We start from the raw sequence: 16,880 nt of genomic DNA on the forward strand, positions 1-16,880 counted from the left end.
AGTAGTATCAAGGTGCTCAATTATACACCCTCCAAACTACATTTGTTCCCAAAACTTGAAGGGAGGTAGACTCCTAAATAAAAAAAAAAAATTTCCCTCTTACCTGTAGTGTTATTCATCAGTCTAGATCTGTGGTTCCCAACTGGTCCAGCCATGGGGTCCAGATTTCTCCGTAGTCATTAGTTTGAGGTCCCACAGTTTATTACATTTAGCGTCATACTAGTTTGCTGTCTCTGTCAAGCAGCTGCGTTGTTTTACAAACTTGACACATTAGAAAGTCACTTGCAGCTCATTCAGAATGGGCCCATGACCCACATTTGGACCGCGACATACCAGTTGGAACCACTGGTCTAGATTATTTTGGTGTGACCTGCCGAGTGTTGGGGATGTCAGCCAAAGAGATGTCTGCCTTTTCTCACAAATAATGGAAGCAGATTAATGCAGCTACTCGTGGATGAGAAGGTCATGCTTGTGACATCGTGAGATATAAACATCAAACTCTCTTGTCTGGCTCTGCTCTAATTGATCCAGACTGAGAGCAGACCAATCTTAAGTCATACAGATCACATCCACCTGAGTGATGCTTGTGTCTATATATTGCTTGTTGTAACACCTAAAGATCAGATCAAAACTTTTTAAGTGAAATAAAATAAGCTATCAGTATCATGTTCATGTTTGCCAGTTTGTTTTTTTACCATCCGTCTGCTTTTTGATCCAGCACCTGTAGAAATTTCTTGGATGTGTGTACCCTACAATCTGTTTGTACTTCATCATCATAATCAGCTACAACAGCTGCAGGACTTGTCCAACAAAAAAATAATAAAACAACACAGAAGAATTTTAATTCAAACACAATATTTACTGTCAAAATAACTTATTTAAGAGCAGGGAGTATGAGATGCTTTAAAGATTGTTTAGTTATTGTGCTTTCATGTGATGTGTATCCAACAGAAACAAAATTACAAGAGTGGTAGATCACAGAAAACATCACAGACAAATAGAGTGCTGTCAGCTGGTTATTCAGACATGCAAGTAAATGACAGGCTTTTAGATTATATACCAACACACAGGATGTTGCTTTTTAATCTTACATGTAATGTGAGGTTCAAATATAAATTAAAATTTAACTGATGATGTCACACTTAAGAGATACTGGGGTTGAGGTTTATATTGGGCAGTTGACAGTTTCATCATGGACACAGACATTGATATTGATCCGTTCAAAAACAAAACAAGCACTCTCCAGCCTTTTCCTGACTTACGGGCCTTTTCTGTGCAATATGAAACAATCCAAACAAAAATTGACTTCAAAAGCTGTTTAATACATTATTTAGATCATGTTTGGCTTTTAGATCCTGTCAGTCCTCACACCGACAGCTCTGTATCTCCCTTCACTTCTGCTTCCTCTGACAGACGAGCCTTTTTTGTTTAAACAGAGATTCTTAAGAGAGTCGGCTGAAGTGCAGAATCAATCATTCATAAAGGCATTGGACGAGCTTTTTTTTTTCTTTTTTTTTTTTTCCTCACGTTGCTTTCAATGCCGTTCAGCCTGTTCCAGGAGAGCTTGGTACATTTCTGATTTCAGAAATCGCGGATAACAGTCGTTTTCCATCAGAGCGTATATCAGTCTCTGCGCCCTGTCGAAGCAATTTGGCTCCGGCTGAGAGAGATTTTCACTGATTTCTCCTCTTGTCACACAGTCAATGTTTATCTGTGTTCAGAAAACAGCAACTTTTATTTCACTCATGAGTTCTTTCTATTTGGAGATGCTTTTCACATTATTATTCTGCACACAAAGTTAACTGTATGTTCAAAAGGTGTAAGAAAAACCGTGTAGCACTGAGCAACAAAGAAAGTGAAGGTGGCCTATAATCACTGTGTTTCATAGTAAAAGTGAATGAAATTGTGGAGGCGTGACAGTGACAACAAGCAAGCTGGGAATTGAGGCTGATTCAGAGTTACACTGGTCTGACTTCATTCATGTCTCACTCTACAAAAGCCATACCTGTCTAGGCGCATCAACTTGGACAAACTCTGTGTAGATCCTTTTGGCAGCAACCGTCATTTCTGTCTTGCTGGTCATTTTCTTGTAGTCTTCACAGGCCAGCCAAAATAAAAGGTTCTCTTCACTGTATTCTGTCCTCAAGAAGTCCTCAAACACCAGCTGGCCTGCTGCACAGAGGAAGCAGGAACACTTTGAAACCTGGACTGTTTCATTTCAAACATTCAACTGATGTTCAATTACAAGGTTTTTAAGGACCCACCATAATCACCCACCCCCTTCTTTTACCTTAATTACACAGTGTCTAGCGTGCAATAAAATATGCCATGATTACAAATACAAAACTGGTTCTTCTAGCATTACAGCAGTGTAACCAAATCCAGTATACATATGCATGAATGCATACAAATACATAAAATATTGCTCCAAGCTCTGTACAATTATGACTATTGTTGATAATTGTGGTCGTTATCATCTTGTGATATTAATACGCTGGGCCTCATGCATAAACATTTTTGTATTCTTATTCTAAAGCTCAGTCCCTGTGGTTTTGATCATACAAATGTTTAAAGCTGACTCACTTAACTCTCTTAAAAGAATACTTCACCTGCAAAGTGATCATTTTTATATCAATAACTCACCACATGTTACACTGAATTTGTGAAGAAAACTTTGTTTTTCTTGCATGCCTCCATGGTGAACGGAGAATCCAAAAAAGGCAAACATTGTTCATTAGGGGCCACGTTTTACAATATAAAACATTACAATTATAACACACCAGCACACACACAGTCTCATGCATGGCCAAATAGTGCCTTGATACTCATGTAAGTTTAAACTCTGCTCAATATTAAACACTTCCACCTAAAGGTTGTGTGCCCTAAGCGTGTATGAGCTTGAGCAGAGTTCAATCCAGGAACGCTACTCGACCGTGCATGTAACTTTGTACTGACATGTTTTAAATCATCATCATCATCATCAGATGTTTTGATATAGTTTTGCGGTTGGTAAATGTGGTCCCTGACTACTGCAATTCATGAGAAATCTTCACCCTTTTTGGATTCTCTGTGCACCTTTGAGACATGCAAAAATAACAGTTTTTTTCGTGAATTCAAGAAAACATGGTGAATAACTATACAAAGGTCATTTTGCGGGTGATGTGTTCCTTTATCTGCATAAACCTGGTGGAAATTGGTCGTTGCAGCCTGATGAATTCCCATATATTGCTACCTAGCAAAGAGCAAAGAGACTTTCATACTGCACTGAAATCAGCAGTCAAGTTCAGCCGTAGCTAGCGGTGGTGGTATTAGTTGACCTCGAAGACTTAGAGTGGAGCAGTGCTGTCCTGTGACAGACACAGACTGAAAGAGTGAATGGTCTGACCTGAAGAGCTAAATAATGACTGACTAATGTGAGAGGTGGTCAAGGGGGATGTGACAGTCATCCAGATATCAGACCAGAGAATATTTCAGTGCGAGTGCAACAGAGGATACTGGACAGAGACCTGCATTGAGAGTCTGAGGCAGCTGTCAGAGAATTTTCTGACAACTACTGAAGTGTACAAGTTGCTGTGCTGAAATATGTCAACAAAAATGATTAAATCTAAGGGACTGGCAAACTATCATGATGACGATCAGGTGAACAGAATGTTAAAGGTTAACTATGTAAGGTTTTGGGGGTTTTATTGGCATCTCTCATGAGGTTTGCAAATTGCAACCAGCTAAAATTTTTGGTCAGAATTCCTTCAGTGTTCATTGTTCAGAGGGTTTTTGCCGTAAGCTAAATTATCTGCAGAAATCTCTTCCTCTGCAAAACAAATGGAACTGGTCTTTTAAACTAGTGAAAACAGTTTCATGTTAGAAATGAGTGTTTTTCTGATGCTGCTTGTCATAGATGAGTTTCTCACTATGGTGGCCAGCATGAAAAAGCAAAATGCTTACAGCCCTGTCTGGCGCCAGTGTTTGGTTTGTCCGTTCTGGGCTATTGTAGAAACATGGCAGCTAACAGGACGATCCTTGTAACTGAGGAACCACTCCCTAAGTAAATATAAACAGCTCATTCTAATAACAAACAAACAAACAAAAACAACATCACGATTTGGCTTGAAACATGTTTGTTACTGAGGGAAGTCACACACATATATATGTTAATAACGTTGCATGCTACACATATGAGCACATGGCAGTCTTAATAATGTAACTCCATTGATTTTTGGTTTCATACAGGAAACAAACAGCAGGCACCTGAATGACAGTCCTGAGTATGGGTGACCCAACCAGCTCCCCTCCCACCGACCCTATATGGACTTTATTGGTCTTTATATGTACGGTAGATGCCGGCGACCTCACAAACTGCCGGCACCGCGTGTTATCTACCGCTGCTAAGGGTGCCTCTGTACACCTGTGTTTGACATGACAAAGCAGCAGTGTTTGACGAGTTGGGTTGTTGCCCACTGCTTCAGAAACAGCCGCTGCCCAGTGTGTGTCATACCTCTCTGAAGGGTGCCTCTCTGCATAGGCGTCTGGTGCCAAGATCACTTACAAAGCAGCGGTTTTGACGAGTTCAGAGTGAGGATGGGCTGAATATATCCCTAAATCCTTCACACTGGACTTTTAATTTTACAATAACTCTGTTATAGTTTTATGTTTCACTTAAGTTAATTTTGGTATCATGTTTGAGATCCAAAGATCTTATAGAGTAAGGCTTTAGGATTAAGAAGTCAAAAATGTGTTTTTTTTACTTGTGAAGAGAGAACCACTTGTGAATTTTGTTTGTAAAAAATATCTACCTATCCGTCTGTCTGTCTGTCTGTCTGTCTGTCTCAAGAGTTTAGACAGCTTCCATGCTTGAGACTTTTTTCCTTTTGTTGTCTCCACTTTGTATTTACACAATATTTCTGACCTTGTATTTGTTGCAATGGGACTTTGTTTACCATAAAAACTGCTGTGGTCAGTGTCCTCTTGCAAAAGGAAACTTAACACGTGCGTGTACAGGGACATACCATTAGTTGAAAAAAGGTTTAAAATAACCGTCTCTCTTTTAAAATAAAAAATGAATCTGTGTACTTTCGGAGAATATCACAAGAGCAATGAGCTGTAGCTAAAGGTTAAGCCATTCTGTTATCTCTCACTCACATTCTCTCTACCTCAACATCGTCCTTGTTAGCTCAAAGAAAGTCAGTGAACAAAGAGACGTGCAGCAAACTGCCAGGTATTGTGGTGGATGTCTGGAGGCGCTTTTAACTTCAAAACCTTCAAAAACCCAAACCCTGCATCGCGAAGTGCACTGCCTCAGCATCATATAATTGCACACACCTATATTTCTTGTTATCTTCCCCTCGCACCCATTACATTTGTTACGGGAGTATTCATGCAGCTGTGATTTCAACGCAGGTGTAAAATACTTAGCACGTCTTCTGGGAGCACAAACAAACAGCTAACTGGGAGCACCGGTGTTATTCACACAAATTGCTTTGCAAAAAAATCACAGCTGCTGCACTGACAGTAATTGACAGGAAACAAAATATGTCCAGGGGCAGCTTGTTTCCCGTCTACAAATCACTCTCGTCCATTATCCGAGCTTTCGATCATAACGGAGTCGACCCTTTTAAAATCACACGAGATGTAAGAGGTCTATGAATGCCATCAAATTGCAACTGACACATGCACAACTATTTATTCTTTGCTACTGTTTACCAATTTTTCATATGTGTCACTGCATTTCTTCAAAGGGAAATGGCGCAACTGGGATGCAAGACCAGATTTATCTTATGGAGGACAGTTAATCTTCACGCAGGAGACAAGAGGCTGAAATATTACAGATCAGCTGAATTCATTTCAGCAAAGTAATGAGAGCAGAGACAGCAGAAAGAAAGAGAGAGAGAAAGAACCCATCTGCCCCTTTAGTCATTTTCAAATAGGGGCCGGGAATATGGTCAGGTGAAAGCCATCAGTGAGCGCCAGCTTTATAAATGAATAAGAGCTGGCTGGAATCACCCCATCTACCCGGGCAGCTCAGATTAGGCCTCTTATCTCTGCCAGTGTCATCTTCCTTAAATATATCTCCAAATGGATTTGATGAACTTGAAGGAAGAATATATCCTCGATCCCCCTAAAGAAGCCTGAGGGCAATTCAAGATGATATGCGGGGCCAAGCAGCAGAGAATTGCAAGGGTGAAAAGAAGAGGATGGAGAGCTAAGAGAGTGGTGTTTGAGGAAAGAGTGAGAGGAGTAAATCCGTAAGTGAGCTTACTTTTGCACTCCAGAAGATGGTCGATTGACTCTCCCCATGCCACAACATCATCAACAGGAGCCCTGTGGAGCAAAATGACATAAAATGTACCTGTACTGGTCAAACAGGTGAAGTACATATTGTGTAAAGGACAGAGCTGCATCCCTATGCGATAAGTAAATACTTTGAAAGTCCAAATTTTTATCTTCTTATCACATCACAGTCATAGATGATTGATGGGTACTCCCCCAAAGTATGAGCAAAGTGTCATTTCTTAAATTAACTGATATAAATCAATCATTTTGAAAATATGACAATCACCTCATTCTGTTGCATTTCTAATTTTAAAGGATGAAATTAATGACAACTCACATATTGGCACTTAATTGAGTATCAGGTATCAGATAGTTGGTGTTGTCCGCTGGAAGTGGGTTCCCTCCTGACCACAGTTCCATGGAAATAGATCATAAAAATAGCAATCAAAAGTTGTTTTACATTTGGTATAGATATTAATAAAACAAATATGACTTGAAAGAAATTCCATAAAGTAATAACTCTGGTTTGTAAAAGGATATTTATTGGCTCCAGCTCCAGTCGGCAGTGATGGAAATACCACACCCGGTTGTATGCGCTAACATACTTTAACCCCTTTACCAGTGAGACGCCATGACATGTCACCACAAAATATCGCCTGTCTCTGCCAAAGCAGTGCGCAAACATCATTTCAAATAAGCTTGCACCAAGTTTAAAAGAGAGGCTGAGTAAGTCAGAGATATCTAGAAATAAGTAATGGTAACTTTTATACTGGCCTCCATGCTGCTTTCTGATGTTTACTAACCCGTTTTATGAAATATGGCGTTGAATATGATACACCAGGAAAAAGAAACAGAAAGACATGCTTATCTGCTGCAGAGCCGAGTAAACAGCTCTAACTGACTGGAAATGGTAAAGGAGTCTGTAATCTACTTTTAGCGGGTTTTCCCATCTTCAAGAAACCCATGCTAGTTTTGGTGGAAAAGGGGTACATGAGTCTTTCCTTGACTAGTATGAATGTGTCCTCTGCTGTTTGGAAACAAAACAATCAGGGGTTGGTATGAAGCGTAAAAAAACAATCAACAGGGACATCTGGGCAATTACCAAAATTATTAATGCACCATAGACCCTTTTAGGGCTGATGCCACAATGATGTCATTTTATTAGCTGGATGCAAAACATGACTGTGTAGACTACATAAGAGTCCTGATTCAAAACTTGAATTTTACTGCATACCAGCCTCCACTGCCCTCCAACGAAAACAAAGACAACTACAGTTCAATGCGAAAAGAAAAAAAGGACTGGACGAAGGTGATCATCAAAAAAACTGTGCAGCGCACACTTCATATCAGGTTAGGGGAAAAGTATTTCCTGTTGTAGGGATGAATATTGTTATGTGAATTGTTATCATGGCCACCTTATCAGACATTGGGGAGGTTATAAGAGCAATACTGGATTTCTTCATAATGCGATCTTTTTAGCACATTAGCTAACGTTAGCTTCAATAGCAAAATCAACCACAAATTCCAGTTTGTGCCAGAGTGTGCTCCGGTCGGTAGTGCATATTTATGAATGCACCACTCACATTACCTTCCTCCACTGTCGAAAACAAACCAACAGAACTTGCTAGCTAGTGCTAGCTAATGTCTGTGGAGAATTGTTTTGTCTCTAGCTAAGACCCGTAAAAGGGTCTACAAACAGGTAAAAAGACATGGCTGGGACAATTCTACTTTAAACATCTCTTAACGCCTGTTTTTCTTAGCACCTGGCCAGTTTTAGGTTGTAAGAGGGTAAATCATGGTGGCCGCTTGTTACTTTGTTGTGCAGTGCCTTTGAGATCAGAGCTGCCACACTCCACTTAAATGATACCATATGGAGTTTATCTATCTATCTGATGAACATAGTGGAACATTAAGAAGCAAAATAGCCTATTTTTCTCAAGAGCTGGTGGAGACAAAAGCAGAGCTAAAAGATGAGTGAATGTTGGACTATCAGGCAGGAGGTCAAGAGACACAAATAAATGCTGGTGTTGCTCAGTGTCCACATCAACTTTATAAGGTGATAACATGTCGCTTTTACAGCTTATTCTGCTGCCCTCAAGTGGCCTAAAAATATGCAGCTTTAAGTAAAAAGTATACATATGTAAGTAAATGTCCTGTTTCAAAGTGTAATGTTATATATGTTGTAAATACAGATTATGTTGGATTTCCCCCTTTTGCAGTGCCATTACATGTAATATATTATTGGGTTATTAACATTCTTAATAAATTAAAAAGCATTTAATGTTGCACTTGCTCGGGGTGGAGTTCATTTTATTCATGTTCATTTTTATTTTTTTTAGTTTTCATTTTTAGGTACTTTATAGATTGCTAGGTAGCTCAAACTGCAATAAAACAACATTTCTTACAAGGTGATCATACATTCAGTAAGTAAAATCTGTAAAGTCAAAAGTAATTATATCTCTAAAATGAATGTGGAGTTGTAAAATTGCATTCATTTAAATTTCAATACCTCATAATTATCACGAGAAAATGGTTACTTTCCATAATTACACATAAGACTATGATTAAAATGTGTTTGTGCTTCGATAAGTACATCAAGGTCTACTTTAATAATTTAATAAAGTTTTAATATTCTTTGGGAAAAACTTAAACCAGTGTGCAGATTGGGTTCACAAACCTTTTTACTGAAAATCCTGTTTCTGTAAGTTTAATTGTAGCTTGTCTGCAATGACTTTGATTTATGTCAGCGTGGCAGCTAACAGCCAAACTATCAGTATCCCCTTGTCATTAGTTTACTTGTTCAGAAATCCTTTTAAATTAGATGAAAATTTAATGATCCCTGTGGGGAAACTGGGTCGTTGCAGCAGAGGCAGAGAATCAGATAAGAATAAGTCAGAGCAGTGGATGTAATACAAGGAATTACAACAAGTGAACATAATGAAAAGAGGAGCAAAATAACTAGCATCTGCACTGACAGACACAGAGGCTGGTTAGAGTGGATGTGCAAGAGGGCTATTCACATCTACTGATGAGATAAAAACTACTATATAGAATATGTCCATGACATATATATATATATATGCACTGTAGGCAAGCAGATACAGCAGCCTCTGTACATAGAAAGGTAGCCTTTATCATCTTTATCTCAAATTGTTGGCAACTCCCCAGACTTCTGCTGAAGCCACAGTGTTTTTAAGCATACTGCACGGAAGAATCATATGCTTATAATACTGTAGGAATATTTAAAGACTGCATGTTTTTGTCTGAGGTAATGATAAATACATATATTAATAGCAGTCATTAATGTGAAAGACTACAGCAGTTCTCCCTACTGCTAAGCCAGACTCAGCAGTGAGGGTTGGCTGTGGGTGCAGCTCAGCACCACTTGTCAACAAGGAAGTAACGCTACTATAGTGGCTAATATTTTAGCATGTGTTTCATCTTGGGTGACACCCTGCAATCAGCCAGTTTACATACATTTACAAGCTGTTAATGTAACTGTTCTTCAGTATTGGTGGTCTACCAAAAACACACCAAAGACTTCCTGATAATGGCATTGGATTTTTTTGTTTTTTTTCTCTATCTGGTATGTCACTGAGCCAGCAGCACCGGGCTGACCTCGCCAGCTAGTCATCAGCACCAGCACCTGGAACGAGACTGCTCCAGGCACCACAGTCCAGCAGCCTGCCTCAACAAATGAACACTGCTGACTGAGTGTCACACAGTTCTTTCTGCTGTGACAGCTGTCCAACTGACTACGAAGAGCTGTGGTGATGTGTGTGTGTGTGTGTGTGTGTGTGTGTGTGTGTGTGTGTGTGTGGCTACACACATTTCTTGATAATAAAAAAATATATATCTTTGCAGAGTTTACAGAGATACAAGGACAAATAGTTTTTTTTATATCATCCACACCACAGTTATTGTTGTACAGATTATAGAGCCCCTTGAAGGAAATTTGCGATTGTAGACACTGGGCTCAATTAAGAAAATTGACTCACTTTAATGTCATAATTCGGCAACTTAATTGCCAAAAACAATGTCTGCATTTTACTTTTCTGCAAACTACAGAAATGTTACATTTGTGCATTATTTTGTAGCTGATACATAGAAATGTTACATTTCTCAACAATGCTGTGGTGAAGGTGTGGTTAGGTTTAGGCATAAAAACCACTTGGTTATAGTTGACAATGATCATGTTTTGGCTTGAAACACCCACGACTGGTGGCACAAAAGCTGCCAGAAAAGCAGGGTTGGGTTGGTGAAAAACACTCAGGTTCAAAACCTCAAACACCACTGGAAAATGCTGCAGTGGGTCAGTGAAAAACACCTGGGTTTGGTGGCTTGAACGCTGCTGAGAAATGTAGCCATGTACACCCAGGTTGTGATGTTTCAAAGTATCGCCAAAAAAACAACCATTTTGTTGGTTTGAAGCAGTGGCCTGCAGTTTGGCAGCCAACTTGCCTTACCATCCCCTCCACATTCCAATGACAAAATCAGCTCATATGCTGTGTTACTTTAGAAACGCTGATATGCTACGTATCAACAAATACAACGTATTCTTGGTTCACAGAAATGTACAATGCAAACGTTTTTTTCTGGCATCTGGGCTGTTGTATTTGGTTGTTAATTGCGGCCAATGTGGCTATTAACACTAGCTGAATAATGCTACTATATAGGGGGGCATTCATGAGGGCCCTGAATCGCCCTGAATACAGAGCGCTACAGATGACTAGGAAAGCACATATTGGTACAATTCCTGTTTTAAATGAACATGTAAAACACAGTTAAACTGTCTGTAGATGGGCAAACCCTGACCTACTCTGTTCCCGCAACGCAACAGATTGGCAACAGATTTTTGCTATGTTTCAAAGCCAGAAAACTATCTAAAAATTTCTAGTTCCTGGACTTTGAACAGATTAAGCTAATTTGCCTGAATACGGCCCCCCTTAATCACTGAATTCCTAGGTTTGATGTCCTTCTTGATAAGAACAAAACTAATTTCTTAAAAGTAGTTCATCCAGTGAAGTGGTATGAAAACGTTACCAAGTTCTGACAGCTCTAACAGTGCAGCTTTGAGCTGTACTTTTAAGAGATGTGTTATCAAAAAGTCCCTCAGAAGTGAGGGACAAGGCATCAGAGGAAAGGCTATCCTAATGCAGCCACATATTTTTTTGGGATTGCACCATATAGAGCACAGAGCACATTCAGCTCAAAGAATTCTCACTCATCTTTGGACCTGTTTCATGTTTTCTTAGGGAGGGAAGGAAGGAAGGAGAAGAGAGCTGGAGGCGTACTGAGAAGCACAGCGAAATGCAGAAACACAGAGGGAGAAACTTCCAATAAAAACTGCTCAGATCACAGGAGCCCCATCAGGAACACTTGCTCACAAACTCACAGACAAGAGAGAACCATCCGCAAAACACATCCCAGTTTTATTTTAGCAACATGCTTTTTGCCTGGGTGAGATCAGAGAAAGTCTGTCATTACCAAAGAACAAGGCAGACCGGAGGGGAAGTAAAACATTCAAAATGTTCAACAGTCTCAGAATCCTCAGTGCCAGACCACCAGTTTGTCCAAAGTCTCAAAGCTTAAAGCCAATTTGGAGCTCATACTTACAACATGTGTTTTCTGTTGCCCAAAAAAGAATGAAGTATGTTTCGAAACTGCAAGTTGTTGATCAAATATGCGCAAAACAACACACTCTGATCCTTAGCTGCTCAGGCTCCTATTCCCCTACTTGACAAACCCTTCAGGTACAAGCCCATGCATGTCGAGCTGTAGAAGAGGCAGGCTCAGGGTTTACAGAAATGTCAGCGTTCACTCCTAACTTTGTCAAACTCCCTCCACTGAGAAAAGTTTTACCTCAGCACTGCATCTGTAAAAACCCCAATTTGTTGCTTCCCATAGTTGGATGACTGTGATCTTTGAAGCCAGCAACAGCACAAACCTTATAAAGGTTAAATAAAACAACTTTAAGCAAATGATTAGTTTACAATGCAAAGTGATAGGAGGCAGGAAGGCATGGCTAACTCTGCCCTGATAATGCTGCTTTAGCCCTGCACATTTGTGTGGCTTGGGTTTGAATTTTGGCTCTGAGATATTTCTGTTTCTCTTTGGATGTGTGCAGTTTTCAGACAAGTGTGCTCATTTTAAACTGAGGTAGCCAGGTCTCTGTTAATTTTGTACAGTATAAGCAACATTATTTTACAGCCATAGGAAGTACGCAGTATTTATTTCACAAACATACATTAAGTCCATACCAATAAAGGTAAAAGGATGAAATGCATTTTGTTCACCCGACAGTAAGTTAACCATTACTTGAAGGTTGCCATAGCAACACATTAAACTGAAAGCAGTAAACTGAATATAGAAACCCCCCCACAAATGTTTGTGTTTTGTGGATTTCACTGATAATTAAAGGTTCCTACCATCACATGATCATTAGGTGACTGTAAATTTAACACTATCGCTTAACCCATAAGGTCAGTTTTTAATAGTATACCTTTCACAACAACTACATGTAACTTCTGACACGTGTTATGTGCATAGCAAAATGTGACTTAAGTGAATGCGACTTCAATGATTCTCTATACCTTACCTTGACAACACTTTTTTTTTACCCCTTTTTTGTGGACTGCTCACCATCACAATCAAATTCAACTGCTTTGGCCGACTTCCCCAGAAGTTCTTTTTATATGTGCTGTCTTCACGTTGTTTGTAAAAAAAGGGCACCGTATTGAGAAACCAAATAAATCAACTGGTGTCTGAAAGTGTGAATGACAGAATTATAGAATTATGATATTGGTGACATCAGAGAAATGTTATTGATCGCGTAAGCATAAGTTATTATTTTATTTGTTGGCTTGTTTTTATGGGGATCCAAAATTCACAGGAATTGAACCAGCTGCAAAAGCAAAAAAGGCCCTGCATTTAGATATGGTGTTTATAGGCTCATAGAGATACTTGGGTTATTTTTTTCTGCAATTCATTTACACAAAGTATTTGCATTAAGTCTGAAAAGACCTTGAGACTGTAAAGCCTTGTCTTAAGATATGTTTTTCTATTGTCTTTTGACCTTTGTCTCGTTCTTGTGGATTTTTGACTTGGTCTTATTCCTGGCCACTGATCTTGCCTATTACACACACTGGCGCCAGAGAGACTCAAAGAAGACTCAGAGTTTTGATATCTCTGATATTAGTCAGAATATGGATGGTTGCTGATGTCACTGCTTTTAGCATGGACTCCAAGACAGGACACTTCTCAAATGAAATGGGCCTAAAGCCCAATGTTAGAGCTGTGACTTGACTCTAAATCTTTTGTAGTCAGTCTTGGACTTAATATTGGCTTTTACCTAGGTGGTCTTGACAAAAGTTCTGCCTCTTAGCTTGCAGTCTTATTTCAAATAAGCTAAAAAAAAAAAAAAAAAAAAAAAGGCAAAAAAGTGGCACTATTACATGGATAAAAACACAGGAAAGTAAACACAAGAGAATCTGAGAATTACATGTAAAAAAAAAAAAGCAGACATGAAAATTGTGTATTTGAGAGGGAAAATAATCCTGCATATTCAAAGCACACTGCTTTGTGCAAGCAAAAAATGAAAACAGTTATTCATAAGTGATTAAAAATGAGATCAAAAGCGTACCAGCTGCACAATGGTATTTCTCAGGGTTAACCACAGTTATTATTAATTCTTTTTCTCCCGTTTCAATAAAGGTCCCATGAAAATGTGTCATTATTTAATGAGATCTGTTTTCTGTTTAAACAGGACAGTGAGGGGTCCATTTCTAGTGCAAATCAATGGGCTATGAATTATGGAGAGGAAGGCAGTTTGATGTGACAGGAGGAAGGGGTGATTACTAAAATGTTTGCGATGATGAGCTTGCTGGTTGGATGTTTTAGTTACACCTACCAGTACAGGCTGATCTCATAGAAACCCACAAAATGACCACAGCCTCTTAACACTGCATTATGGTCAGGCGTATACGCCAAAACTAGTGGCATACGTTTAGAAAAACATTGTATTTTTGGTTAGCGTTTTTTTACGTAAGGATGTAGGTACATTGTTAAGTGATGCAGTCACATAACATGACATAACTACCCAAAGGACACAAGTGTGTAAAGTTAAAAGAAGTCAGCATTGACTTTTAGTTTCACATGGGACACAAACAGCGACCTCCTGGGTGAAAGTCCTGTGTTTGTTCAACCCATCCGCCAACCCAACCTACACAGAGTCTCTTGCTCTTTATACTACCTATAGGTTGTAATGTTAACTTCTGTCCATTGCGCGACCAGCGAATTTGTGTGTCCACCATGACAAAGGATTCTGATTGACATTCCATTGGCATTGTTTCCGTGGAAGCAGCACTGCAATACATGGTGTTGGCATGTAATGTGTTAAAATTTAGAGATCATGGTCTTTTCATGTATGTCTGTGAGACAAAGTTGAGGTTGATACAATACCTCAGTCACTGATCAGCCATTACACCATTACTTCATTAGATGTCAGTGAATTATATGGTTGATGTTGTGTTGTTTTGAAGACAAAAACTATTGGACAATATTATTGGACAATTTTGCAAAACTCTGTTCAATCACTGTATTGTTGGTTTTTGTTTTTACATTCAATGCCAACATTTTTCAAATTCCCATTTTCCTTAATATTTCTACATGGTTTAGTTAAGGTAAAGCATAATCATGCTTATGACAAATAAACAATGATACCCTATCACCTTTCCTTTCCGTCTTGTTACATCATAGACAAATTATTTCATGCATTCACCATAGTTGAAGAGTTCAGCATTTCAGCTGTCTCCAGCTTCGGTTTTTAGAGCCAGAAGTGACCAGAGACAAGAGGGTGAAGCCTCGGAGGAGCGAGGGGTGAATCTGACTCATAGACTGCAGCAATGCCTCACAGACAGCCTGTCAGTCAAGCGGCCCCCACCTTAAATATGCATAACTTTAAGTCTTGTTTAAATGTAAATAGTAGAGTTAGATCAAAATTCACCCCTCGTACAGTTGAATAAATGTTGAAATTAGCAATGGAGACCACAACCATTTTTTGTACCAGGCTACTCTAAAGTTGGGCATTTTAACATGTAGGTCTGTTGAGGAATGACTGGATTATGGAGTTGGCCTCAAATTGCCATTCAAGGAAGTTCCGCACTGGCTTTATTTTTCAGCCCCGGAGGCTGCTGCTTGGCATGGACACTCACTGTTAGTTGCAGAATTGTTTCACATAGAGACAATTTCTAGTGTAACTGTCCTGAATTGCACTATTAAGCTTTCCCACCAGTTTCCACAAATAGGGTAAATCTGTCATCTCAACTATGGGATGTTGGGCCTTCTTTACTGTTGCAACCCCATTTTATGATCCAGCCAGATAACAGTGATGTAGGTCTATTTTTTACATATAATTCCTGCCTTTTAGGCCTCTGAATTTATCACAAGTGCAGTGCTTGGCAGGCACTGCAGGGTCCGTTAGCATTCCATGGTTGCACTACTTACCTGTGGTTATGGCACTGCATTTCCTTAACATGTTATTGGGACATGTTCTCTTTGCATGAAGCCAGACATCTGCACGGGAATGAGGAAGCTCTTTGACCCAATTCACACAGAACCCCCGTGAGCATCAAACTCTCCAGAGACAACCGGTGGCAGAATGAAGCAGATGCTCAAGTATCAGGCAGAGGTGGGGTGCAATGTCCTCATCTAACATAGAGAGAGAGAGAGAAGGGGAGAGGGATGGGGCTATGAAAATGACTGATGGGAGCACAAATGGCAGAGCTGTGATCGGGAGGTAAAGGAAGGAGGGGGAGTGAAGGGAAACGAGGGACAACGCTGACAGCTGAGCGGGCCTACCTGTCCGCCTATCTCTCGTTTTCCGTCTTGATTTGCAAGTCCTCGACGGGACACTTGCCGGGGCCGGCCTGGAAAACAAGAACAGGTGTCATAAAACACCGCTGCGACTGGGATTTGCATCTGTAATGACCCCACTGGAAATGCTGAGAGTATGATGTTCGCAACAAAAACCTGTCAGATACACACTCGGAGTGGTATTCATCACCAGCTCAGCTGCAGCCTATCTACCATCCTATCCTATCACTTAACGATGATGGAGAGCAGCTTTTTTGTCTTCTCAACACAATAACAAGTTGCCTATCTTAGCATTTTCCTCAATGTCCTAAATGTTTATTTGTGGCTGAATCAGACACATGTTTAATGACTTTGAAACACAATTTCACATAACACACCATAGTTACACTGGGTAGGTATAGTTGGAAAAGATTTCACGACGGCTGAGCTGTGAGGAGTTTAGAAATTCAATCACTTCCAGACTGAGCGACTCAGACATCTGAGCTTCCACGATACCATCAAACATGTTTCATATTTATGACCAGACATCTGCAGCGTACTGAACAAGTCCTTTTAGAGTGTGGAGATCACAGATCCAGCTCAAGAGTGATAGCTGAAAGCCCAGGTAACAGTGAGATGAAGAGGAATCTGTACATGAAAAAAGCTACGTTATTGTCCGCCTAAGCATACACATACTCCAACAGGCTGTAGTGCATGTTATCTATGTGACATCTCAAGGTGGCAGCACTGATCTCAGGCCC

At 39.8% G+C, this 16,880-nt stretch overlaps 1 protein-coding gene across 2 annotated transcripts; it reads right to left on the bottom strand.

The window, feature by feature from the left end:
• Positions 1 to 838: 838 nt before the first annotated feature.
• LOC117254266 (regulator of G-protein signaling 21-like) lies at positions 839 to 12,024 on the bottom strand. Of its 2 annotated transcripts, XM_033622418.2 has the most exons (5): positions 11,884 to 12,024; positions 6,605 to 6,671; positions 6,254 to 6,315; positions 2,006 to 2,172; positions 839 to 1,711 (listed from the first exon to the last, which is right to left on the bottom strand). In XM_033622418.2, coding segments are annotated over exons 2-5 (408 nt in total). In that variant the 5' UTR covers positions 6,607 to 6,671; positions 11,884 to 12,024; the 3' UTR covers positions 839 to 1,534. The 2 variants fall into 2 exon arrangements, with proteins under 2 accessions (XP_033478309.1, XP_078025140.1); XM_078169014.1 differs by lacking the exon at positions 6,605 to 6,671 and having other exon boundaries at positions 11,884 to 12,014.
• Positions 12,025 to 16,880: the final 4,856 nt, after the last annotated feature.

The sequence above is a fragment of the Epinephelus lanceolatus genome, chromosome 6, assembly GCF_041903045.1.
Source record: "Epinephelus lanceolatus isolate andai-2023 chromosome 6, ASM4190304v1, whole genome shotgun sequence".
In the NCBI taxonomy this organism is placed as follows: domain Eukaryota; kingdom Metazoa; phylum Chordata; class Actinopteri; order Perciformes; family Serranidae; genus Epinephelus; species Epinephelus lanceolatus.